This window comes from Elephas maximus, chromosome 22 (genome assembly GCF_024166365.1).
Source record: "Elephas maximus indicus isolate mEleMax1 chromosome 22, mEleMax1 primary haplotype, whole genome shotgun sequence".
NCBI classification, from domain to species: domain Eukaryota; kingdom Metazoa; phylum Chordata; class Mammalia; order Proboscidea; family Elephantidae; genus Elephas; species Elephas maximus.
The window spans coordinates 17,488,083-17,515,937 of NC_064840.1; the positions used below are offsets into that span (position 1 = coordinate 17,488,083).

Genomic DNA, 27,855 nt, shown 5'->3' on the forward strand with positions numbered 1-27,855 from the left:
TTGGTTAGCAGCCGTAGCACTTAACCACTACGCCACCAGAGTTTCCAGAAATACCATATGACCCAGCAATTCCACACCTAGGAATATTCCCAAAAGATTTGGAAAGCAGGTACTCAGAGATTTGTATACTAATAGTTCACTGCAGCAGTATTCACAATTGCCAGAAGGTAGCAACAACCTAAAAGCCCATTGACAGGTGAATGGATAAATAACATACAATGGAATACTAGTCAGCCAGCAGAAGAAATGAAGACCTGATACAGGCTACAGTAAGGGTGGAGCTTGAAGACATTGAGCTGACTGAAATGTCAGTCACAAAAAGACAAATATTGTAATAGACGACAACTACCACAGCCTCAACCAGAGTGAGTCTAGTACAACTAGATGGTGCCTGGCTACCACCACCAGCTGCTCTGACAGGGATTACGATAGAGGGTCCTGGACAGAGCTGGAGAAAATGTAGAACCAAATTCTAACTCAAAAAAAAAAAAAACCAGACTTACTGGTCTAAAAGAGACTGGAGAAACCCGGAGAGTATGCCCCCTCCCCCGACACCCTTTTAGCTCGGTAATGAAGTTATTCCTGTGATTCACTCTTAGGCCAGTAAAACAAAACTAAATGGGCACACCAGCCCGGGATAAGGGCGAAAAAGCAGGAGGGGACAGCAAAGTTGGTAATGGGGAACCTAAGGTCGAGAAGGGGAGAGTGTTGACATGTCATGAAGTTGCCAACCAATGTCACAAAATGATATGGGTATTAATTGTTTAATGAGAAGCTAGTTCGCTCTGTAAACCATTTAAAGTATAGTTTAAAAAAAAAGGACAAATATTGTATGATATGGAGACTAAAGTTTGTTAGTGGTTACCAGGGGTGGGAGAGAAGGGGAAAGGGGAATGGTTATTGCTTATGGAGAACTGAGTTTTGGTTTACCGTGATGGAAAAATTGCATTGATTAAGGGTAGGATTGCATGCCAATTACTGTTAAGTACTGTCAATAAGTTGTACACCTGTAAAAAGTTGAATTAGCTGAAGTTGTGTGATATATTTACAATGACCAAAAAAAAAGAGTAGCTGCTGAGGCTACTTATGTACAACCAAACATCTCATAGGATTTGGTTCCTTCATTTGGAGGTTTAGGGCCATGGTTTCATGGAACATCCCAGTTAATTGGCCTAATAACATGTTTAGTGCTTCTATTTTACCTCCTAGTTTGTTGCGTAGTGCCTGGGGTCTTAAAAGCTTGCAAGCAGCCACCCAAGGCGTAACAATTGGTCTTTATTTGCCTGGAGCAACAGAGGAAGAAGAAGAGTCAGGAATAGGAGGAGGAAATGGAATGTGTGGCTAACGGCTTCCATGAACAACTGCCTACCCTACCATGAGATCAAAAGAACTGGATGGTGCCCAGCTACCGCTACTGAACATTTTGATCAAAGGTTCTATAGAAAAATCCTGATCAAAAAGTGGAAAATGCTGAACAGAATTCCAAATTCTCATGGACTCCAAACTTTCTGTAGCCATGGAGGTGGGTGAACCCCTGAAACTATTGCCCTAAGATAATCAATCTTTAAACCTTAAACCAAAAATACCCCCTGACATCTTCTTAAAACCAAACAGTAGTTTAGCTTAATTGGTAAAAAAATGTCTGCCTTGTGCATTATGCTTTTTTTTTTTTTTAATAACTATATGGGATCAAATTGACACAGCAACTTGAAAGATTAGATAGAAACTTTAAGGGCAGTGAGTTTGTGTTAATGGGGGAGGAACAACTCAAAAAAGGAGGGTGAGAATGGTTGCACAACTCGAAAAATGCAATCACTGTCAACTGGTACCTGTTTTGCTGTGTAGATTTTCAAGAACAGCAAAATAAATAAAATTAAAAAAAAAGAAAATCACCTCATAAAAGGAAAGACTTTAGTGAGGTTTATACAGGGCACAGCCAAAGATGTTGTGGGCTCTGAGTATTAAAAGATGCTTCATGCAAAAGCAGTGTGAAGGTTTAGGTAGAAGCACGCACCGAGCAGCAAATCCAGGGATCAGTCATGGGTCATTTACATCAAAGCCTTACTAAGTAAATCTAACTGAGCCATGGTGATGACCTACAGGAGGAATAGGACCCTTTGCTGGCTATGAGCTGTTTAAATCAAAGGAAATTATCTCATTAATTCCCTGATGATCCTGGTGGAACTTTGCTAAAGGGGCACTCCTGGGGTTTAGCTTAATCCCACTTCTGTTTTCTACAGTCATAGCTTGACTCTCTCAAAAAGTACTCTTAAGGTGTTCAGATTTTATCTCATATAGTAAATGTACTGTATTTAACACCTATTATGTGCCATGTACTTTATTAGAAAAACAAAGTTGAATAGGAGATACAATTCCTGCCTTTAAGTCTTTCGCAGTCTAAAAGACAGACATGTAAACAAGTAAACAAAATAGAAAGTGGTAAGTCCTATAAAAGGACTGCAAATAATGTAGTAATTCTACCCTGAGAGATTAATACAGTCAATATAGAGGTCACCTCTAGCTGGGATGTTAAGATTGAGTTAAGAATGTATCAGGTGAAAAATTTCAGGGAAAGACATCCCAGAAAGGGAGAACACCATGATCCCAGTCATAGAGGCATGTTCAGGAATATGGCACTTTGGAGAAAATGTTATAATCTGATTAAATAGATTTTTTTTATGTTGGTGGGAAGAAAAAAGTGACCACTGGTTTGGAAAGCAATTTCTCCCTAACCTTTTTCCACCTCCAAACAAGAACACTTTAACATTCTAACCTTCTTTTCTAGGTCTAGATAAGTCCCATTGGTGAGCCATAAAGAAAGGAGCCCTGTTGGCACAGTGATTAAGCATTTGGTTGCTAACCAAAAGGTCGGTGGCTTAAACCCACCAGCCACTCCATGAGAGAAAGATTGGCGGTCTGCTTCCATAAAGATTACAGCCTTGGAAACCCTATGGGGCAGTTCTCCTCTGTCGTATAGGGTCGCTATGAATTGGAATCAACCTAACAGCAATGGGCTTTTTGGTTTGGTGAGCCATAATGACTAAAAGAAATTTGAAATACTACAAAAATTAACTAGCCCCCAGACACACTTTTAACTAAGTACTGAAGTCACTCCTGAGGTTCACCCTTCACCCAAAGATTAGACAGGCCTGTAAAACAAGCAGTAATACACACAGTTCAACCACGCATACGAGACTAAATGGGCACAGCAGCCTGAGGGCAAGGATGAGAAGGCAGGAGGGGACAGGAAAGCTGGATGAATGGAAACGGGGGACTGGAGCTCCAGAGAGGGAGAGTGTTGACATGTCACGGGGTTGGCAACCAATGTCAGGAAACAGTATATGTATGAATTGTTTAATGAGAAACTAATTTGCTCTGTAAACTTTCACCTAACATGCAATTAAAAAATTAATTTAAAAAATCCTTATTAGGTTTAGATGTGACAGTTATTTTCCGAGGGAATCCTGAATGTGTCCCTGTGATGCCATTTGTCTTACAATGAAGGACTCCTAAGTGTTTACCTCATCACTGTCCTAAATTAAAATTAGTTAAGTAGAATATCATTCAAAGTGTCTACCTTCCCCCAGCCTTCCTGCCTGATATGAAAAGCCTCCCAATATCCTTTCAAAGCATCCTCATGAAGTCTTCTTTGGAAAGCATAAATATTTCATAGTCCAGGAGGTCCATGTATTCACAGTATTTTCGATCCTGGAGGACCAGAGAAGCTCAATCCAAGATGGACATGTTCTTAGGCACCGTGTAGTACCTGGATTTAGCTTGATATTAATCCTTTTGGCTTGGCTGTGTTTCCATATCCATTCTCCTTTAGCCCCAAGACCGTTCAGGGTTTCTCTTTTATTACCACACCACCATTCAATGCCCAGAGTCCCTGCAACGCTGCCTCTCTGTCCTCCATTAATCCCTACACCAAATTTCCTTAGAGTGTTAGGCTCTCTAAGGTCTGCCCTCATTTCCATCTAATCTTTTAGACTTTTCTGTGACAATGACTTAAGCATTAGATTTTCAATCAGGATTGATATTCGAGATCATTAGAGCTGTCTTACAATAATGATGAAGATGACAATGACATCAGCAATAGCAGCTGCTAACACATACAGTCCTTACTTTGTACGAGATGTTGTTCTGAGCACTTTCCATGTGTTTATTTCATTCTCATAACTTTAGAAGGTAGGTATTACATTTGTCCCCATCTTACAATAAAGAAACTAAGGCACAGAGGGTTAAGCAGTTTGTCTGAGGTCACACAGCACAGTAAATGGTAGAGAAGGAAGATCATGTTCTTTTCAGACTGTGAGTTTAGAAGACCGCTTTCTCACAAGTTCTGTCTTACTCACCTGTGTACCCTCAATTCAAGGCAGAGTAAGTGTTCTGTCCATGTTGGAATTAGTGCAAAAATTGCCAAGCCACGAAGTTAACTCAGAGTATTGTTTCATCTTGGTTTAAAAAAAAAAAAAAAGAATGAATCAAAAGCTTGCATTGTGATTACAGCGCATTGGGGAAATCTAGGTCCTTTTTTATTATGAGTTCTAATAGAACACTTAAAATTTTTTTTTTATTCTTTCTGACTTCTTCTGAAATCCTTTTTATTAACTAGCAGTAGGAATCTGACATTGAAGAATGGCCCTTTTTTCAGAAATAAAAGTGGATTAAGGTTTGTCCTTTTTCAGTTAAAACCAGTGCTGCTTGAGTTACTGGTCTTTGATGCTGAGGGATTACATTTGTGGTAATGATTAAAAGGGTAGTAATAACAAAATGGTTATTGTGTTCTAATTCTAACACTAGTTCAATAAAACATAAAATTAGACATGGCCTCTATCTAACGGTCATACACCTTCTAAACGTCAAAGAGCAGCTTTTACACGTGCCTGGTATAAACAGGACCCCCAGTAATGCATTGGCTTCATCAGGCGTTCCCTCATATTAAATGTCATTAGTGGCACCAGACTTTTCTCATTCCAGGGGATGGGTTTTTGATATCCCTAAAAATTGTCCAGCATGTGGCTATTTGTTTTTGCCTAAAAAAAAAGGTAATGAAATGGAAAGAAACTGAAAATAGGATACCAGAGCCAGCTAATGCTATGACCTTGGGCAGGAGGACTTTTTCAGTCACTGAACTGGTTGGTATCCTAATGGGCCTCACTTTGTTGACCCATGCCTCAGTTCACTGCCTGCAAAATTAGGGGTTTGAACCCAACAGTCTCCGAGGTTTCAACTCTCAAATTGCTTACTTTAAATGAATAATGGCAGTACTCTTATTAGTTTTCTTTTTATCATAAATAATAAAAATATCTATAATATTTTACATATTTTAATCTGTGTTAAACATTTTATATACATTATTGCATTTTAATGCTGGCATAACTTTAAAGGTAGATCTTATCCTCATTTTACATATGGGGAAACTGAAACTGGGATCTCTCAGAAATTTCTCTAAGGAGCCTTGATTCCTGTTTTAGAGAATGGTATTTAGAAACCAAGATCTGGGCAGTAGGTGTGTTTGTTGTAACTCTGGTGTCTTTGCTTCTAAGTCCTCTCTGAGGACAGAGCTAGGAAATATGTGTTTGTATACTAATATACACATAAACATGCATCTATATTAATTTCTCTAGTCACTGTATATGTACACTAAATATATATAAGTTCACACTGTTACCACCAATTCTAACGTAACATCACCAGGTTCATTCTAACCTCCCCACTTTCCTTATTTGTAACTTCTTTTTCTGAATGTAAGATACCTGGTTCTCATGATCCACAGTGTATTTACTTCTTTGTTCAATCCTGTTAAACACATACAGTAGCTTCAGAATCACTAACCCTGTGAAAAACAAATTTATTAACTAGAATGCAGCATCTGTGTATAGTTTGTTTTGAATCTTACGGCATATAGTCAAGACTATTTTCCAAAGTATCCTGACGGGCCTCGCTTTGTTACTGTGTTCTAATTTTAAAGCTAGTTCAAATAAAACATAAAATTAGGCATGGCCCCTATCTAATTATTTTCTTCTACACCCCCTTCAGTGTGGTTATATTATTCATTTGTAATGCAGTTAGGTTTGTTACTGTTGGAGTCCCTGGGTGGTGCAAATGATTAACAGATGAGGCTGCTAACTGAAAGGTTGAAGGTGTGAGTCTACCCAGAAATGACTTGGAAGAAATGCCTGGCAGTCTGCTTCCAAAAGATCAGCCATTGAAACCCTAGGGAGTACAGTTCTATTCTATTTGGCTACCATGAGTTAGAATCGACTCGATGGCAACTAGTTTTTTATGTATGCATGTGTTCCGTTGGTTGGTTGTCATTATTTAGGTATGGGAAACATTACCATGGTTCTGTCACTACCTGTCAGCTCTTTGATGCTTTTAGGAAGTCATTTCTGTTTTATCCAGCATTTTTAGCTATTTTCAGTAGAAAAAAAATAATCCTTGCCTAATGTATTACCAGAAACAAAGCCTTTTCTTAGGGGGGAAAAAATTGGTAAAAGTCTTACTGTCTTCAGACATTAAGGAAAAAATAAATAATTTGCAAAATTCACTTTTGAGCTTTATTTTTGAAAGACTTTGGGGGAGTTGGGGGACTACTCTAGTGAGAACAAAAAGCCTGTTTTTTCTTTTGTTTATTCCCTAGTAGATGGCTATCATTATAATTACCATAAATAATCAAAAGTTAAAAGGGGACTGATTCTGTAATTTGCTATTGATAGGCACACAGCACCCATTACTCAATTTAAAAGCTTTTAACAGGAAAACCTTGGAAATCAGAAAATACAGACTTCTGGTCTGGTAAGTTCTACTGCCACCACCCTAGTAACATATATTCATCAATGCATTATAATTGCAAAATATGGGAAATCCCGGGTGCCTCACAGTAAGGGAGTGGTAAGGGAAATTATAACACATCTACTGAGGAACATTATGCCGTCATTTAAAGTGATGATTGAGAAGGGTAGTAATAAATAACTCCAAAAATGCTTTCGATGTAATTCTAAATAAAAAAAAGAAAAAAACCTATATGAACAGTATGATCATAACTAATTATAAACACACATACATATAAGTAGAAAGATTGAGAAAAGCAACAAAATGTTATCAGTGTTTTTTAAATGTGCTCATATTCTGCAGCAGAGTTAAACCAAAAAATAATTTTTTGTTTGTTTTTTAAGTAGTGCCCTAATGTAGCAGTTTTAGACCAAAGTGAAGTACCAATGTTTTAAAATAATTTGCCCTTTCTCTTAAATTAGAGTAAATTCAAGGTTGTTGCTCTAAGGTTCCTTTCATGTCAGTAAGTATTCTTGAAAGTAAGACAAGGGGGTAGTGCGGAGGCAGTATGGTGTTGAAGCTAAGAGTGCCAACTATACAGAAGCAGGAGATTTGGGTGAAATTCTGGTTCCATCACTTCACAGCACCAGTATGACCTTGGGAAATTACCTAACCTCAGTATCCTCATCCTTAAGTAGAGAAAGTTAGATTACCTACTTCTTATTGTGAAGACTAGACAAGATGATAAATGTGTAATGCTTAGAACAGGGTGAAGCACAGAATATTCAATATGTGAACCTTTGTTGTCTCCTCACCGTCTTCGTCATTGTCTCTCGGGGCCACCCCCAGCGTGTTTCAGACAGATGCCCATTATCTGTCATGCCCTGGCACAAAAAAGATGGAGAATTTCTTAAAGTAAAACTCAGTAAATTGGGCAGAATGTTAAAAATTCCCTACAAAGATTTCTAAGTCAATTGGTTTATTTTCTTTCTTTTGACATGTTAAATGGATGCTCCTGTATAACTAGTGTAATTTCCTTTTCTCCATTTAACAAGAAAGTCTATAGTTAACAGTTCTGCTTGGCCAGTTTAAACAAACTTAATCTAAATGTCCCAGTTTAGAGAAATGTTCATCTGTTATTAATCACGGCAATAAGAAAAGTAATCATGGAGCCGCTCTGCTCAGCGGGGAGGGAGGAATCTGTCCTGGGTAGGACTCAGACCAAATCAGGCACATCAGGGAGAAGGAACCCACTGTCAGTATGTTTTGCCAACTTGAGGATTAATTAAATAATAATAACTCAAGCACTCAGATTATAAAAGGAGTGCATTTCAGATAGTTCAGGGACTGTGTAAGTGTTAAAACACTTGAGCGTTTCACACCACAACTGTTTATTTCTTTCATGTCTTTTGTTTTCATTATCACCCAATCTGTATGCAATGAAACTAAAACTTAAATTTTTGAAAATATCAGAAAGAAGCATCCAAAGATTAAAATGTTTGATAATACCCAATAGTAGCAAGGCATTGAGAAGCAGGCATATTAGTATATTGTGGGTAGGGATATAAATGGGTGGAGGACATTTTGGAAATACCTATCAAAAAGTATATGCATATTCTTTTATCTAGCAATTCCATTTCTAGGAATTATCCACTTATAGGATATAGTCCCATAAACACAAAGATGGGTGCAGAAGGGTGGTTTTGGAGCAATGTTTGTAATGACCAAAAAATAAATAATTGGAATACTCTAAATCCTTACCCAGCAGGGACTAGTTAAAACAAATTATGGTCCATTCACACAATTAAATACCAGACAATTGTTAAAAAGAATGAGATAGATCTACATATTGACATGGAAGGATGTTAACTATATATATATATTTTCTAAAAGCAAGGTTTTTTTTATGGTAATGTCTTAGGTAGATAGGAATAGAAAATTTCTAGAAGGACTCATAAAAAACATCTCTAATAGTGATTACCTCTGGAGAGTAGCCCTGAGGATTAGGGATAAGTGGTAACTTTTACCTTTCATTTTAATCCTTCAGTTCTCTGTATTTTTTTCTCTTTACTCTGAACATTGTTACTTTAATTATAGAAAAAAATTTTTTAATTTTAAAAAAGAACAAATACCTGAACTAAAATCATACCATCTATTTTATATTTACTTATGATTACAGAAAAAAAAAATAGATGGTATGATTTCAGTTTAGGTATTTGTTCCTTTCTTTTAATTTAAATTTTTATATTTATATTTTGAATTTGTTTAATTTTTATATTAACTTACTATTATGGAGGAAACCCTGGTGGTGTGGTGGTTAAGAGCTACAGCTGCTAACCAAAAAGTCTGCAGTTTGAATCTACCAGGCGCTCCTTGTAAACCCTATGGGGCAGTTCTACTCTGTCCTATAGGGTCGCTATGAGTCAGAATCGACTCTATGGCAATGGGTTTTCAATGGGTATGATTACAGATGTCATTCTTTGCCACAGCTGTTAGTGGCTGTGTAACTAGCCAGAACTCATCGTTACTTTTGAGAAGTAAATATAAGACCCATGCCTGCCATTTTCTACTATAAGAATGAATTGTCCTAATGTCACTCCCCTCCCAGAAAAAAAGTTCCAGGCATCAGATTGCTCGTATAACTTGGACACATACATACGGTAGAACAGGAACTTTAACCCTGATCATTTGAGTCTTAATTTCCTTTTTCTTTCCGTCACACCATCATTCCATCTCAGGAGCAGAGTGGGTCCCTTCAAAGAGACTCCTGTTGTTCTGAATAACTCGGCTACTTGGAGAGCTTCACAGAAGCTCTGGAATTCTTTATGGAGCTAAGACTAGCCCTGCAGGCCTCCTGATACTTTGACAGGAAAGCATTTAGAACATTACAGTTCCGTATAAACTTACAAGATTATTATTTATTTTATGTGCAGAAATTGATAACTAATACTCGTTCTGTTAGTCAAATCTAAAGATCTGAGCCAGATTCCATCTCTGAAAAAAACAAAATAATTGACTTTGAAAGGTGCTTTAGCTCCTTGAGAATAGTAGGTTTATAACCCTGGCTTATAAGTGCTCTCCATCACCATTTCAGGAAAATGACTGACGCGCAGGCTGGAATGTGGCCATGATGTGGCTGAAGATCAGGGAAGTGCCACTGTAGCTGAGCAATCTTGGCAGTACATGGCACTCCCTCTAGTCTCTACCTCCTTGTCTGCAAAATGAGACCAGTGATTCCTGCTTCTTAGGGCTGCTGGAGATTCAAATGAGGAAATGTATGTTGTAAACAGTACATCCTTAGACACATCCAAAGGAGTAAAACATTTAAAGGAGACATTATAGCTTGGTGATTAAGAATTCAGGCTCTGGAGTTGGACTTCCTGGTAGGAAGAGACAAATTACTGTTTCCAGAAAGATTGCTTTGAGAGGGGGCTGGTCTACAGGAGCCTTTCTGATTCCAGCTGGGCTAGATTTGTAGCCCACAGTGAAACTCTGTGGCTTCATTGCCTCATGATTGATTTCAAGGTGGTCATGCTAGGTGTAAGGTTGGCTGCCTGAGTTATCCAGTGCTTTGTAAGTCTAAACATTATTTATTTATCTATTTGTGCTTTAAGTGAAAGTTAAAAAATCGTCAGTCTCTTATGCAAAAAGTTATACTTAATATGTACTCCTAGGTGCTCTCCCCCTAATGAGAGAGCCCATTCCTCCTCTCCACCCTGTATTCCCTGTGTCCATTTCAACCAGCTCCTATCCCCCTCTGTCTTCTCATCTCACCTCCACACAGAAGTTGCTCACACAGTCTCATATGTCTACCTGAACCAAGAAGCTCACTCCTTAGTATCATTATCTATTTTATAGTCCAGTCCAATCCCTGTCTGAAGAGTTGGCTTCGGGAATGACTCCAGTCTTGGGCTAACAAAGCATCCGGGGACCATCACCTCCAGGGTCCCTCTAGTCTCAGTCTGACCATTAAGCCTGGTCTCTTTACGAGAATTTGAGATCTGCATCCCACCATTCTGCTCCATCAGGGAAAGTCTAAACATATTTGAAACCCCAGTAGTCAACTGAACTCAATGCAGGCAGGCAAACTGCAGCATAGGAGAGGGAGTTTTCGTTATGGGCCCGAAATTCCACTAGAAGACAGTTCCAAAGACTCTTAAATGAAATTTCTTCACATTAAAAGAGGAAAAAAAAAAAAAAAGGGCTCATGTAAAATTTGCTTTCAATAGTAATAGAATTCTGATATAGGAAAAACTATTTCAGGTATAAGAAGGCAGTGTTATACTCCTAATTGGGGGATTAGACAAACCAAAGTTTCCCACCCTGATGGTACCAGTTACTGAGATCTTGGACAAGTTACTTCACTACTGCGAGTCTGCTCCCTCACTGGTAAATTGGAAGTGAAAGGCCTTGCCTTGGTTGTGATGACAAGATGATGCATTTAAAATATTTAGCTCAGTTCTTGCACGTAGTAAGCACTCAGAAGTATTACTGATGTCGTTATTAGACAAGGGTGACTGAATAACATTGTGTTAATACGTGATTGAAAAGTCTGAAAAAAGGTGGTAGTGCCTAAAATTAAATTTGGAATTTGGATGGAAAAGAGATGGTTTGATATTATTTCGTCGTATGCTTTGTTAACCGTCGTTTAAATACTAAAACTATAGGTTAAGATCCTAGGTGGCTCTCTAGTCTAGTGAGGCAAAATTTGTTGAAACTTTGGAACCAAAAAAAAAAAAGATGGACAATTGATTCTATAGCACTTGAGGGTAAAAAGAACTATTGAGCATGTAAACATTACAGTGAGAGCCTCATTGAACAGCTAGCCTACAATTTCAACATTATCACCATTTCACCTCCTCCAAACGCCTTTCCTAACCATTCCAGCACACAGTGATCCCTCTCGAGAACCTATAAAGCTTACTGACCCCATGTGGCCTTAAAAAAAGCACTGAGACAGTTACTTAATTTGTCCTGTGGCCCTGAGTGCTTTCCTCAGAGGGGTCTAGGCAGGCCTCAGGAGGTCGGCTGGAGTTCGCGTGTTACCAAGTGAACATTCTTTCAGACGACCCTCCTACATATGGAAAGGAAGGTGCTGGCACACTGAATGATGTTTTAGTGTTTGCTGTGTTTCAGCAAGACGCCCTGGTGGCATAACGGTTAAGCACTTGGCTGCTAACCAAAAGGCTGGTTCGAGCCAACCCAGCAACTGCACGGGAGAAAAGACCTGGCAATCTGCCCCCGTAAAGATTACAGCCTAGAAAACATGATGGGGCAATTCTCCTCTGTCACTTAGGGTCACTATGAGTTGAAATTGACTCAGTGGCACCTAATAACATCATGTTTCAACACTAGAGAGTAAATGGACTGGGGTGGAAAATAAGTACCTCAGCCCAAATTCCCCAGAGAGTTAAAAGTTGCAAAAATGTCCTTGAGAAATGAATGGCAAAAATATTAACAGACGTGAACAGGGAATTTCAAATAGTGACCATTTAAAGTGGAAATGAGAAATGCAGACCAGAGGTAGGTGCTTTGGCTGGGCCCAGCTAGGAAATGGATGGGGAAAAGAAAGGAATTTCTAAGGCAGTAGGCATAACTGTCTTATTCCTTCATATAAAATACTGAGACTGTCTCTCAGTTTGGTAGATATTTGCTACGTGCCCTGGTGGCACAGTGGTTAAGCACTCGGCTGCAGACCAAAAGGTCAGCTGTTCGAGCCCACCAGCTGCTCTGTGGGAGAAAGACGTGGCAGTCTCCTTCTGTAAAGATTATAGCTTGGGAAACCCTCTAGGGCAGTGCTACTCTCTATGCCCTATAGGGTCACTGTGAGTCAGAATCGACCCAGTGGCAGTGGATTTGGTCTGCCTCTCCTATGTGCAGAGTGATAATGAAGGTAGTTAACATTTGAGAGCTTACTATTTCCTGGGCCTATTTCTTCTGATCGGTAAAGTGGTCTTGAACCTAGACACAGCCATAGTATGTAGGGGTGGGGGTGGGGACTTGTCTTGGCAAAGAGAACAAGTGAACCAGGGGTGGGAAACCAGCATCTCATTCAGTACTCCTTCTAGAATGGAAAGTTGCAAAGAGATGTTTGAGTAATGAAAGGCAAAAATCTTAACAGACTTCCTGTGCACAACCTCTGAATTAACTCAAGGTCTCCTCTGCTCGCAGGCATCAGAAGTGGAGAGACAACTCTCCATGCAAGTCCACGCCCTCAGAGAAGACTTCCGAGAGAAGAACTCTTCAACCAACCAGCACATCATCCGGCTTGAGAGCCTGCAGGCTGAGGTAAATCTCCCACGTGGCAGTGCTTGGGGGGTGAACGTGGTTTCCTCGCTGGAGGCGCTGTACTGGATCATTTAGATAAGGGGCCCTCGGATCTGGGAACAAAAGCCTGCTCTATAGAAAAACCTCTCTAAAGAGAGATCTGTGAGAAGCTAAATGGGGAACATGTGATCCATGTCCCTCTGGGTGGCCTGTTGTCTGGAAAAATAAAGTTGCTGAGGGATTGCTTACAGTTACTGCTGAGAGTGCTGAAATCATGAATGACCTACATTTCACTGACTATGTTGACATCTCCCAATCCTTGCCAATCCCAAAGAGATGATGGGAGAGAGAATCCTTCCTTTTTCCATTCCATTCAGGCCCAGTTTAGCCCACCTTAACGTGGAATTGCCATGGGTCAGAATCGACTTGACAGCAACTGATTTGGGTTTTTATTATTCTTATCTGAAAAGTAAGCGTAATAGAAGTACCTGCCTCAGGGGTTGTTGTGAGGACTTGATGAGTTAATACGTGGAAAGTGAGTTGTTTGGTGCTTCCGAGAAGCCAGAACATGGCAGCCAGGGTCTGAGGCCCTGAGTGGACCAGAGGGAAGGAAAGAGAAAGTAGCACCCAGGGAACAATACAGTGAGAATCCAGTTGTGGGAGGTGAGAAGGGGAGGGTCATACCACCAGCCCACACAGGCTTTCCCCTGGGGATGATTCGACCTAATCTGCTCCTCAGAAACCCTCAGCTAAGTGTTTAACAGCAGCCCTTTGGCCAAGTAGAACTTTGAAGGATAGTCTAGTCCAGAATGAGTGAGCACCCTCCACTGTGCTATGGTCAGGCCCCAGAGAAGCCCAGATGGGCTGCTCCACTGCTTTGTAAATCACTTGAAGATGTTTTTCCTAAAATCTGTCAATATCTTCTCTTTTTCCTGCCTCCCATCCCCTTCCTTCCTCCCTCCCTTGGAATTCCTACTGGTATTGAGCAGCAGGTTCTTGAAGTAAGTAGAGTTTGCTCCAGTGGAGTTTGGCATGTGTGTCTGTGACCATTTGTGTGCATGACTTGCCATTCAACTGCCTCTGCCAAGCTCTGACTCCTTCGAGTTGCCTGTCTTCCTCTTTACCCCTTCTCCTCACTTCTAGACCCTCATGGCACGGAGGCATTCCTGGGAATGCCTACTGCCAGATTCGGTCACAAGTTTCAGGGTGTGTAAGGTGGGTTGAAGGAGTTGACGGCCTAATGCCAATTCTTTGCTTCATCCCAGTATCACTGCTGCATTTAAAAGCCACCTATGAGACTATTCATTTCAGATAAGTTACTTCATGTAGCTCTGAACTTCTTAGCTATTTTAAGGGGTCGCAATTACCTCTTTTCTTCACTGAGTGGAACTTGGGAAACAAAGATTATCCAAGGGAAGAAAAATGTAGAGGTCAGAGGGTATTTAAATGAAAATCAGCTAGAGTAAGAATTCCCTTCATGTGAGTAACTTTGCTTCAGTGAGGGAATAGTGGGCCCATTCACAAAAGGCACTTGCTCCTTTTGGTCCCTTACCCAGGTGCACACTTGAGAGACAGTATTTCTTTGTCTTTCCAGATACCTGATCTCTCTGGACAAAGGCCACATACTTTGTTTCCCTGGGACAGCATCCTATCTGATTGATTGGTGGCCAGGGAAGATCTGTGCCCTCTGAACACAATTCTAATGCATGTGAGAACAGCCAAAATGCAGAGGGGAAGGTAGACGGAGCTCAGAGGAGCTGGGACCAGCTAGACATTCATTTCAAAGTCTCCCCTGGAAAAGTTCTGAGCTGGTCTCCAGAACTTAACCAAGTCAAGCCCTTAAGAAATTGTAATCCAGGCTAGATCAGAGAGCCTGGAAAGCATCTCAACCGTGTTAGGAAAACATTTACAATCAGAAGCTGGTTGAGAAATCATTCCAGCAGGCAAGTGATAAATGGGAGGAGCCAGGGGACCTGCAGGACTCCAAATGTTCCCCCTGATGCCAGTAGGAATCAGAAAGTCAGGCACCTTTCCAGAAAGCAGTAGCAGACTTGTAAAGGCTCTCTGTAGCCTGAGCAGTGAGCAGTGTTCTTTGGGTGAATCCTTGGCTAAGACTGGCTAAGTGCCTCACTCTGCAAAACTCCGAAGGCCAGAGAAGGCTTGGCATCTTTCTTCTTTCCCTCTGTTTTCTTGCTGACCCTGAAGAGTCTGGACAGACTTTCCTAAAAGAAGAGTTACCTATCTTGAGGCTGGCTAGATACTCAGTGTACCATCCTGTTTAGTAAAAGGAGAGAACTTGCTTCTATTCACAAATTACTTGCTCAGCAAAAGACACTTGGTAAAATCAGTTATTCCCTGTGTCACTGTCCTAGTCCTTCCCAGGACACAGGCTCATACAGGCACTGCTTTGTTGTCTGTACCCTCCATTGACCCGGGGCACCAGGGCTGAGCTGTGACCTCCAGAGCCAGACAGGCCAGCAGTGGGAAGGGAGAGAAGGGAGCCCTATACAGTACAGTGGCTGCAGAGGGTTTCTTGGGTGTTTTCTTGTGCTCATGGCTGGAGAAAGAGTAGTAGTAAGCAGGCTAGGTTTCACTCCCTACCACACACACACAAATGGAGGGCTTGGGGTAAAGCTGAGGGCAGGCAAGGTGGGGCCCTTCTATCTTATCTCTGGAATTTCCAGAACACTAACCTTCCCTTCCTCTGCCTGGCATCTGACATTCCAGCTTCCCTAAAGCTAACTCCCACCTCTTCCCAGACAGGTTTCTAGAGGGGAGGAGTTTTCTCTTCAGCATAGGATTGCACAGCTGTTTTCTCTGAGATGGGGCACAGAGCCTCTGGACAGCGCTCACGCCTTTGTGTTTTGGGGCTAGTCCCTCCCTTCCACTGGTCAGCCCAGGTGTAACCCCACACCGCCCCTGTGGCTCTCCGCCCTTTCAGATCAAGATGCTGTCAGATAGGAAACGGGAGCTGGAGCATCGCCTCAGTGCCACCTTGGAGGAAAATGACCTGCTCCAGGGGACCGTGGAGGAGCTGCAGGACCGGGTGCTGATCCTGGAGAGGCAAAGCCATGACAAAGACCTACAGGTATGGGGCAGAGAAGTGGGCTGCATCAAAGAAGCTCAGCTGTGTAGCCAGAGTTGAAAGGACCACCCCCGCGGTCGGGAGTGAGTTATGCTGAGGTCTCCATGGCCCCTGTTGTAATTCCCCGCAGGCACTCACTCCTGGCTCTCCTGGGGACAGGTGCATCTCTACCCACAGGTCATCCCACCAATTTGTTCTGAACCACTGGCCTCTGGAGCAGTTTCACCGCGTTCTTTCTGGGCTATTAACATGGCTGGAACACCAGGAGTGTCATGCCGGCCTCAAAGCGTTTGTGAAATCTGCCAGAGGGTCTCAGAGGGAGCCTTCGACTTTCTGTGCTTGGCTCACAATGCTCTTTGCTGCTGGTCTCCTGGGCGGGTGGATTTAGTTGACTGGCACAGAACAGAACCAAGAAACTGCCCACTGATCACAGCAAGCCACGTAGCCTGCCTCTGGTAGTTGCCAGGAAAGGCACAGGCTGACCCCTTTGTGAGTCTAATTAGCCTCTCTTTTCTCTTCCTAAAGGAAATTGCTTTATGACCATTATTTGTACTTATCTGAGAACTGCCACCAGGCCTCCACTGAATCCCCAAGCTCACACTTAAAAAATAACACCCCCAAACAAAAAGATAAAAACACTCTCAGCCTCCCCACACATCTGCAACCAAGAAAGCTCTCCTGGGCCAGCCTAGGAGCATCTTAGGCCAGCAGCCAGCAGTGCATCGCTTCCCTGTGGGCATGCGCTGAGAATGCCAGGGAGGGGACTGGATTGGAAGGGCGTCATTAATGCGGAGGTGGCAGCAGTGTGTACCAGGCGGGTCCCTGCCCAAAGACCAGGCCACAGAAGTCTCCCACTGAGCTCAGATGTAGGCTGTTCAGAAAAGCTGAGAGTGGGATAAGGAAACAGCATCTCAGGCTAAGATCACTTTTCATGGATGCCATCTGAGTGATTAACCTCTTTGAAGGCCAATTATCAGCTCTTCTCCCCCCATGCTTCTTGTACCTTCAGCCTGGAACTTACCATAGAGTAGGGCCTTGGAAAAGGTTGACTAGCAAATGGTGCTGACTAACGCTTCACAGCAGCTTTCCCAGTGGGAAGAAGTTCTTTCGTTTTTTCTTTTTCAGTATTTTTTATTGTGGTAAATTGTATAACAAAACATTTGCCATTCCAACCATTGTTACGTGCACAGTTCAGTGACATTGATTTCATTTGTCATGTGTGCAGCCATCACCACTCTCCAATTCCAATGTTTTTCATCTCCCTTAACAGAAACTCAGTTTCCTCTGAGCAACAGTTCTCCCCTCCCCCGCCCACCTGCCTCTGGTAAAACCAAAACCAAACCCAGTACCATCAAGTCGACTCCAACTCATAGCCACCCTATAGGACAGAACAGAACTGCCCCATAGAGTTTCCGAGGAGCATCTGGTGGATTCGAACTGCTGACCCTTTGGTTAGCAGCTGTAGCACTTAACCACTACACCAGGGTTTCCCTGCCTCTAGTAACCACAAATAAACCTTGGTCTCTATGTATTTACCCATTCGAGATAGTTTCCCAACCATTTGTAATTCTTGTCCTTCTGTTCATGTGGAACCTTTCTTAGGCTGCTACTAATTACCCGTGTCCTCCAGAAAGCTCTTTCTGTTGTTAAAATGGCCTGTACTGATAGCAGAAATAAAAATTTCAGCTCACTCAAGTAATAATTAAACCAAACCTATTGCTGTCAATTCTGACTCGTGGTGACCTTATGTGGGTAGATTAGAACTGCACTCCACAGAGTTTTCAGGGATCTGATCTTTGGGAAGCAGATCACCAGGACTTTCTTCCAAGGTACTTCCGAGTGGGTCTGCACTGCCAACTTTTCAGTTAGTAGTTGACACTTAAGTGTTTGCGCTACCCAGAGACTCCTGGAGTGGTATCTGAATGGCCCCAAATCAGACTTGTAAAATGTAGAGCTGGTGGCCTTAGAATGTGTAGACTCCCCTGGTTTTAAACCCTTTTCCTCAGACAAAGGGTGAGAGGAAGGCTAAGCAGGCAAGGCAACAGGCCTGCCTCCCCTGCCGCAGCCAGTGACACTCCCCGTGTGTCTATTTCACTGTACAATTTGGAGTTCTGGATAAGACTTAGTTTGAAAAAAGAGTTCTGTAAAAAAAAAAATAGATTTCGCAAAGCACTAATCAAATCCAACTCTGTTTTCACTCCAAGAATAGGGATAAAAATTATTATTTATTGAGCACCCAGTATGTCTCAAGCATTTTGCTAAACACTTAATACCTAGTGAAGAAAATAGACTTTGTCCCTCTAAGAGCCACTTAACAGTGGTCTAGTCCAGCTGGACATCTTAGTATGTATACAGGAGCCAGCCCTGGCGAGTGGGTGGATCTCATCAGCCAAGAGCACAGGCCCAACTCACTGTGGGGTGACGCAGGAAGCAGGTTACCTGGAGTTCTCACCTAGCTCAGACTCAGATCCCTCAAATGTAAAATGAGGAGAGTGCCCTGCTTCTGTCGACTTTACAGGCCTGAGTATTTGAATTCTTAAGCTGAACATACTTACTCAGACACAAGGCATTTGGTGTCATCCTTGTCTGTATGTATAAACGTATTTAGTGTCATCTTTGTTCTATAAAGGATAATATTTCTTATTTTAGGGGCTTCTTATACTCACTAGAGTCTCCTCTGGTTTGGTTTTCTGCATATGCCTGTCCACTTGGTAAATCAGTTAATGACCAGCGAGTATAGACCTGGCCTGCTCTTTTCTTCTCTTGCTGTTACGATTAATTAAGCACCTTTGTATGTGCATGAGTAATTGAACTAATTTTGCCCAGTGCATAAGAACTTGTGCTTGTCTGAGCTGAACTTCTCCTGCTGAGATGTATGTGGAGTTGTCTGGAAAATAATCGTAAAGCATTTTGCCAATTTAATACGCTGTTTGTAATTGTGCCAAATGCTTCCGAGGAATGTCTTTTTTTTTAAACCTCTGATTTCTTCTTTCTGGATTTCCTCAGAACTGGGGCTGGAGGAGTTCCCACTGGACCAGCAGGTACTGCTGATCCATGAGAACCATGCAGAGCAGGCTTGCCAATACCTTTTTCACTCTGAGCAGCCAGGCTTCAAGCCCTTACTAGTTAGGGCTCATCCAGCTCACTGGGGCCATTTGTCAACCGTGTCCTGTTACCGACTGACAAAGGTGAGGCTTCCAGGGCGCCTAAAGGATTGGCTAAAAGCCCTGCCAGGCAGCTTGCTCCATTTATGAGAACTGCAAAGCTCTGAGGAACTGCCAGCCACCCCGCAGTCTCTGCATCTCTGCAGGCGCCCCAAAGTCCACTTGGCCAAGCATCTAGAAAAGACCAATGCAGTATCCACTCTTATTAATGGAACAGGGATGGCCCCAGAAATACCATTTTATAAAAAATAAAATGGCTAAATTTAAATCTCAGGAAGTCTCCCCACAATCCAATTTTCTAATATTGTTTAAAAGGGATTGGGCAGCCCACAAATACGAGGTTGGGAAGTAGGGCTCATGTGCAGGTGTATTGCGTGATTGTAGCACAGTGGTTGGCAAACTGATTGAGATTTTCACAATTAGGGACTGTGCGTTAAAAGCAGGTGGAGTAATGGGTGCACAAATAGCCTGGTATCCAGCAGCCGCGCCAAGGCCCCCTGCATTCAGTACCGATAGCCTCACCTGGTAGGGGTGCCCTGTTGTCAATGCCACACTGAAGGGGCCATAGACAGTGCAGAGAGGGTGAAGCAGAGGCTGTGATGGGGGGAGCTGACCTGGCTGTAGGTCGTGATCCCTGGGCTGCTGTCTCCTCTCCACCACTGGTGTCACCCCCTTGTCTGGACCTCAGTTTTATCATCAGGAACCCGAGATGATTGGACGAGCTTATCCCTACAGCCCTGCCAGCTCTAGAATGTTGGATTATGAGAAAACTTTTGAGATCATTTAAAAATCAAGAAAGACGGTCGATGGGAAAAGTCTAAAGGGTGTGTAATGTATGTAATATTCAGCTTGCAGGATGCAAGCTTTTGAAAAGGAGTATCTCTACGTAATTAGCTCTTGCCAGTCTTCAGATAGGACTGAGATAGAACAAATAGCCTAATGTGCAGAATGAAGGACTTAGACTAAACAAGGTAAAGACACGAGAGTTGGAACTGAAACTGTGGAACTTCCCCTCCTGAGATCTTTAGAATAGGTTAACATCCCCTTCTCTGTGACAAAGTGGGTGGAGAAGTGAAAAGAGCACTGAGTTGGGAGTCATGAGTCCAGCTCTGCTTCACCATGGTTGGGGCAAAGCTGCTTTTCACCTGCAGCTCAACTACCTGATCTGGGAAGGGAGGGAGAGTGACCAGGTGATGCCTAAGGCTGCTCTCATCCTGGGCCTTATCTTTACACTGAGGCATGACACAGCTCCCCACCTGGGCCTTGTCTTTACCCAGAAAGTGGGAAGACACTGCTCTCCCCTTGGGTTTGGAAACTCTTGGTGTTACCACCCAGGTGTTGATCAAACCCCAGCCCCAGCTCCTTTCTAAACTACCTTTTTGCCTCTTAATTTTTTTCATAAAATATATGTAAACCACACAAATCTGAAGTGGACAGCCCAATGAATTTTCACAGATACATGCTCCAGGGCAACCACCACTCAGAGCAAGATACAGAACATTAGCAGCACGCAGACACTTGGCCTCCCGGGCAGTACCTGGCCACTTCCTCAAAGGCAAGCCTCTGTTCCGACTTTCTTCTTTTCTGTCTCAGGGAAAAGGGGGACTTCCTATACATGCAGGCATATACAAATCTTTTTCGGTCTGGTTTTTGGTCAGCATTATGCCTGTGAAAATCATCCCAGGTTGTGGCATGTAGTGGCAGTACGTTCATTTTCATTGTGTGTAGTATTGCCACGTGCGAACATGCCACAGTTCACTTCTCCATTCGGTGTCTATTGGCATTTGGATTGTTTCCCGTGCGACTACTATGAATAATGCTGCTATGGACATTCACTTTATGCTTTTGTGCACACATGCAGTCATTTTTGTTGGGTCTACACCTAAGAAAAGGAGCCCTGGTGGCACAGTGGTTAAGCACTCGACTGCTAACCAAAAGGTCAGTGGATCGAACCCACCAGCCACTCCTCAGGAAAAAGATGCGGCAGTCTGCTTCCATAAAGATAACAGAACTTGGAAACCCTATAGGGCAGTTCTACTCTGTCCTATAGGGTCGCTGTGAGTCGGAATCAACTTGAAGGCAACGAGTTTTAGGATGGATGTATATTTAACTTTATTAGATACTACTAAGTTTTCCAAAGCAGTTGTACATTTTATACTCCCATGAGCATTGAGAGTCTTGGTATTTCCACATCCTTACTAACACTCAGTATTATCAGCATTCATTTACTTCAGCCATTCTGATGAGAGTCTAATGGTATCTCACTGTGTATTTGCATGCGTGTGCTTAATTTTTATTATTAAGAGTTCAGACAAACTCAAAAATCAAATAGTGTAGTGAAACCCATGTGCTCCATTGCATAGTACTGGCATCCATCAATCCATGGCTGGCCCTGCCCCATCTACATCACAACCACTTCCTCCTCCTCTCTCATCATTTTGGAGTTATCCCAGAATTATTATTGGTCCGTCTGTACATAAAAAATAGCTAAAAAAGGTAAGGACTTAAAAAATAATCACTATAATACTATTATACCTACAAAATGAACATTATTTCATTAATACTATCAAATACCCAGGGTCCAAAGGGTTTAGTTGTAATATGTCATGAATTTTTCATTTTTGTTTGAATCCAGATACAAATTAAAGTAGGCCCACACGTCAAGCTTATTGATACTTCTTTTAGTTCTCTTTTAATCAATAAAAATCTGCTGCCATTGAGTCAATTCTGACTCATGGCAACCCTATAGAACACAGTAAAACTGCCCCACAGGGTTTCCAAGGCTGTAAATCTCTATGGAAGCAGACAGCCACGTCTTTCTCCCATAGCAACTGGTAGGTTCAAACTGCTGACCTTTTAGTTACAGCCGAGTGCTTAACCACTTCACCACCAGTTCCCCCTTTTTTCTTTTTTTCCCTCGCAATTTGTGAAGAAACTGAGTTGTTTGTCCTGTAGAGCTTCCCACAACCTGGATTTTGCTGACTACACCCCCTGATGGAGTCTAAAGTTCCTCTGTATTCTTCTGTAAGTTGGTGGTTGGATCTAGACTTACGATCGGTTCAGGGCAGTTTTATGTGTTTGTGTTTGGCATACCTGACTACTGTTTCCATCTCGTTGAAAGCTGCATCAAAGCCAGCTGGAGCTCCAGGAGGTGCGGCTCTCCTGCCGGCAGCTGCAGGTGAAGGTGGAAGAACTCACTGAGGAGCGGAGTTTGCAGAGCTCTGCGGCCACCAGCACCTCCCTCCTGTCAGAGATAGAGCAGAGCATGGAGGCCGAGGAACTGGAGCAGGAGAGGGAGCAGGTGCCGACACCCATCACTCCTCAGCGTGGGCGATCACGTGGGGATTCCCGGGCAGGGACCTGGACTCAAGAGCCCAGCAGCCCTCCATATTGTTAGTGCCTATTATTTCAGCTGCCAGCCTGGCAAGGACCTGTGGCCTACACCTGGGCAAGCCCTAGGCTGCTGGCCAGAGCTGTCTTAAAGCAGGCCCTGAGGAAGCATGCTCCTGGCCCTCCATTTTCATCACGCTGTCCGTTAAGGCTTTAAGAACAGAATTGCCAGAGGATAGAATGTCAAAGGCACAGCCACATGCCACCCAGTGCCCTTTAGGAAATACTTGTTGACTTATGATTGGCCTCATGCTTCTTGTACTGACAAAGTTCTAGAACATTTATGATCCATCCTTTCTATCCACTTGGTTTCTTTTCATGCTACCCACAACTATTTATTCCCCTAATCATTTTCTGATTCCCACAAAAGTGACTGTGCTTATATTAAGAAATGCTTATATGGTGGGTGGGAGGGGCCAGAGCAGGGAAAATAAGAATTGGAAGTCTTTATAGACATATATAGACATACTGGGCCCAAAACAAGTATCGGTGTTTCTTGGGACAGGTGATTTAAAACAAAAAACCTTTTTCCCAGAACTGGTGTCTTGGGTTTAGATACTTGAAAAAGGTGACCAGTTGGCGGTCTTCACTGGAACCCACAGTCAAGAGTTATTTCTTTCCGTAACAGCTGAGACTGCAGCTCTGGGAAGCCTACTGCCAGGTTCGCTATCTCTGCTCACACCTTCGAGGAAACGACAGTGCTGACTCAGCCGTCTCCACAGACTCCTCAATGGACGAGTCTTCGGAAACCTCGTCCGCTAAGGACGTGCCAGCCGGCAGCTTGCGCACTGCCCTCAACGAGCTCAAAAGACTGATACAGAGCATTGTGGACGGCATGGAGCCCACGGTAAGAAGCCAGCCTGAAGTTCTTACGCCCCAGGATCTGGCTAGGGGTAGACTGAAACCAAGAACAGGAGGTAAGGCTAACCCTGGAATTGGAGCCTTATAAAATAAGTACAGGAATCACTGAATACTGGTGATCAGACAGGGGTATAGGTGCTGAGGAATGGAAGACTCCAAGACCCTCTTCCTGCAGCTACTGGGATGCATATTGGAGTCCTTTCTTCTTAGAGTTTGTCCAAGCAATGGGGGCTTCAAGGCCAAGAGATTTCCTTAGAAGCTTTGACTATAGGAACTTGTATCCAGGTTAAAAACTACAGGTTACTCTTCGTAGGCCACTGGTCCTGGTGATAGGGTGCGGCTATGAACAGGTCAATGTAAAGATGGGAAGCTTTGGCCAAAGAATGTAAGTGAGTTACAGAAAGCTGAGCTCAACTGCAAGGGCCTCGTAGAATTCCTGATGAGGCCCCTCCTGAGAAGGAACGGGCAGTTCAAGTGGGCATCTGGGCAGAGTGACATGCCCTGCAGCTTCACAACAGGCTTGTGCGCCATTTACTCCATCCACTCCCAGCTGTCAGGCTATTACGTCTCTTCAGGTTTCGTCTTCCTACAGAATAGTTGTGTCTTTCTACCCTTATGAGGTGAGGTAAGATGATAGGATGTTGTTCCTACCTGAGCATGCTGTATCTGTGGAACGTATTGCCGGAGTCCATGGAGGCCAGTCTTTGTGGGGAAAGGGAGTGGTCAGACTGGGCGTGTGGCTCACTGCATACAGACCATTCCCCTTCCATGAACCCTGAAACAAGAATAAATGTCTAAAAAAGCAAGAAAATGGAAAATATCTAGCTGTTGTTTGCAAATTGATATTGAGCAAGAGACTCTTTCTCCCCTAACCTTCTTTCTTCCCCCCTTTGTCTCTCTCCCCTCCCTGTGTACCATTTCCCCCATTATCTTTCTCCTGCTCATTTTGCCATTTCTCTCCCCTCCACCTCTCCTCCTCTCCCCACTGGTCCCCCGTACCCTCATCATCTCTCTGGCTGGCTGGGTCACAATCTCTTGCTGTCAGAGCTCCCGGAGAATTGATGATGACTCCTTAGAAGAACAGATAAGGCAGACCAGTGAGGACTCAAGAGCCCTAAGGGAACTCATGGAGGGAGAGAGGGGTAAACTGAGGCAAAGCCTAGAAGAGCTGCAGCAACTCCACAGTCAGGTGAGCACCCGCATCTTCAGCCCAGGGCAGGGAATGCGCACGCGTCTGTGGGCTCTCCTGGGGCCCTGGTGAATTGAATTTGAGAAGTGGCTTTCCTCTGACAACCCTCAGGGGACTGTGACCTGAAGTTGAGGTGAGCTGGGTGTCTTCAAAAGAGGAAACCAGTCCTCTGGCTTAGCCCAAAGTACAATTGGCAGAGATACGAAAAGCCAGTCCTTGTCTCCTCCAGTGACACATTACCTTCCCCAGAGCCAAGTCAGTCAGTGGATGCTGACGCTGAAGGAGCCACAGCTCCCAAAACACTTAGGGATGTTTCTTCCAGCAGCTGCTGAGCAGGGAAGTTTGCAAACCAAGGAACAATCGATCTCTGCAGGACTGCTCCCTTTTTATAAATGCCACCATCTCTGTTGGCCTGCTTTTCACCTTTAGAACTCCCTGCTGCTCCTGTGTTCCCTCCCTGTTGGTCAGGATTGCATCTCTTGAGAACACTGGAGAAGGATGTCTATATTCTGATCTGAGAAGATGTAAAGAGCTAAGGAGCAGCCCCACCCAGAAAGGAGGTCCTGGAATCTATTCTAGGGTTATATGAAGGTTCTTCCTTTTGACTAGGGTCATGTTTAGTCCCTTACTACTGTGAGGGACACCACACACATACCCTCTAAACCCTGCCCCCACCCAGCCTGCCCCTTTGTTTTCCTGTCCAAGGCTGTTCATCCCTTCCTGCTACACAAGATTTCTGAGATGGGACTTAAGCCAGGCTATTACTTCAGTCACCATTACTTAAATTTAAGAGACTTTTCTAGAAATAAACTGCTGTCTTTTTATTTCTTTGGATCATACCCATTAGTCTCCCTAGTATTATCCTCTTGGAAAACAGGAAAAGACTCACCCACAAACATGACTGTCCTCCTCTCTCTGTGAGGGAGCAGATAACGAGGACACAGAAATGTGTTTAAAGCTAGGGTTTGATCTTGGCAAAGCCCTGGGAGTGGAGTAAGGCAGCCAGAGACAGTCTTAGTCCTACAATCTGATACCTCAGGTGGTATTGGCCATGGTGTGGTTCTGACTCAAGGACAAATCTCCCAAATGGGAAGAATAAAACGCAAGTGAAGATTGAATCTACACGTCCTTGGATTAATAAAAATGTTGCTAATTTTAAAGCCCATTTACATTCCTGAGGGGTACTCTGCTCATCAGCTCTTTGATATTGGCTGGTGTTTTCCGTTTGTTTTTTGTTTCTCAGGCCTATAAAACTGAAAGCTCACCAGAGGACACTATTTCATTCAGAAACAGAAGCAAAGCGTAGGTTGCTGAGAGTCTGGTGTGGAACTATCTAGGAAGCCATCCCCACCAGGAAAGTATCCTTAAAAATTCAGCCAATAACTGGTTTATGCCAGCCGTGGATTCCCTTCCAGGTAGCTCATCAAGGAGATGGATGCACTCAGGACCCACAGGGGCCATAGAGCTGGGCTTCTCTCTCGGGTCATCTCTCCCCAAATACTCAGTCCAAGCTGAAAACATCTTAGCCAATGCAGCCCGACAGAGCAACACTGACACCCCGAGGCAGTGGGCAGGGTGCAGATTGAGGTCCAGAATGATGGTGGAAATGGCAGCCATCACAGCAGGCATCAAGTTCTTCCTGCAGCATTGATTGAGCACCCACTGTGTGCCTGACACTGTGCTAGACCTGAGAGGCACAAGGTGGACATGACAGGGCCCCTACACCCCAGAAACTCTCAGTATCGGGAAGAAGTCAGAACCATCTTTGTACCCTTTTAGAGGGGCAGAGCCTAGACAAGGTTAGGTGGAGCCAGGTTCCAGCAAACAGCTCCTAGACCTGGGGGAGATGGAATTGAGACAAGCCTCATCCAAGGATCCAGCCTCGGAGCCCAGCGCCTTCCTACCTGAGTGGGTCCTTTTCTCTCCTGGAAACTAGGAAACTAGGCCAGAGGTAAAAGGTGTAGGGCCTGGGAGGCGACAAAACTAGCCCCCTCAGAAGCCTACTCAGATTTGTTAAAAGAGAGCCTAGGTTCAATTAAACTGATAATTAGATGTCTGAGGCAAAAGCCATAGCCACACCTGAAGGCCGGCCCAGCATCGTTCTCTTGCTGAATTAGCGCGCAAGTCTCCAGCTCCTGCCCTCTGTAGGGCCCCCCCCCCTCCACGTCAGTGGCAAGGGGCTCCCCTCCCTCCATTCCCCACAGCTCTCCAGACCCCTGCTCACCTTGTCTGGCGAGGGCTGGGTATAGAGCAGCTGCCACTGAGGCAGGGCAGATCTCTGAGTGATTCGTCTGTAGCAAAATGAAAAAGCCATTTACCTGAGAATTTCCTCAGCCATTTTTAAGGCCAGTGAACCTGGTTTAAGAAGCTCAGTGAGAAAGTCCTGGCTGTGGTGTTTGAATCCTTTATGCTTGACTAGCATGCACGCCAGATACTCCAGAAAGGGAATCGAAAGCACAGGAGAACTGATACTGGGAGTGGTCAAGGCCTGCACTAGTACAACCCTGATGGCTCCTTCTCTATAAAATCTCAGCATGTTCTCTTTCCTCCATTGTTCTCCTAGCCACTGCCCCAGTTCTTGCCTGCATTCTTTCACATGGGGATGTGGTAATCACTTCCTAACTCACCTGTCTTCCCCCAGTCCACCAGCCCTCCAAATGGTTTGGATTGATCCTCCTGAAGCATAACTTGAAAACAGAATGCACTTCCAGTAAGTTCTGGGCACGGCTTCAAACCGAATCGTTCCAGTCTGAACCCCTGCTGAGAATTTGCATTTCCGGTCCATGTATGCTGAATCGAAATCTAAATTTTAACACTATCCTCAGGTGATTCTTTTGTATAACTTCCTGGGAACTTTAGGAATGCACATTAGAAGCTCTGGTTCTGGGCTGGCTTCCCATTAATCAATAAAAAGAAGCCTCTGGCCTTCGTGGCCACCACAACAGTCTGGTTGCATTCTCGCCAGCCAGCCTTCTGTCCTCTCATTTCCCACCTCACCTCCTTTGTGTTAGCAGTGAACAAAGGCTGTAAAAGGGGATGGCACACTTACCCGTGCTTTTCCACACCTGGGCCTTGTATCCAGCTCAACCCCATCATCCTTCAAGTGCCCCATCAGGTGTCAC

The 27,855-nt window shown here is 43.6% G+C and overlaps 1 protein-coding gene across 2 annotated transcripts in view; it reads left to right on the plus strand.

Moving 5' to 3' along the window:
* The window catches only part of BICDL1 (BICD family like cargo adaptor 1), an 81,740-nt gene that overhangs the window by 42,545 nt on the left and 11,340 nt on the right, over positions 1–27,855 (plus strand). The window contains exons 3-7 of one of the 2 annotated variants that reach the window (XM_049866310.1): positions 12,949–13,065; positions 15,986–16,132; positions 22,415–22,594; positions 23,312–23,530; positions 24,590–24,733. In XM_049866310.1, coding sequence (XP_049722267.1) covers positions 12,949–13,065; positions 15,986–16,132; positions 22,415–22,594; positions 23,312–23,530; positions 24,590–24,733 — 807 coding nt within the window. The remainder of the gene's footprint in view (positions 1–12,948; positions 13,066–15,985; positions 16,133–22,414; positions 22,595–23,311; positions 23,531–24,589; positions 24,734–27,855) is intronic. The other variant, XM_049866311.1, reaches the window with a different exon arrangement.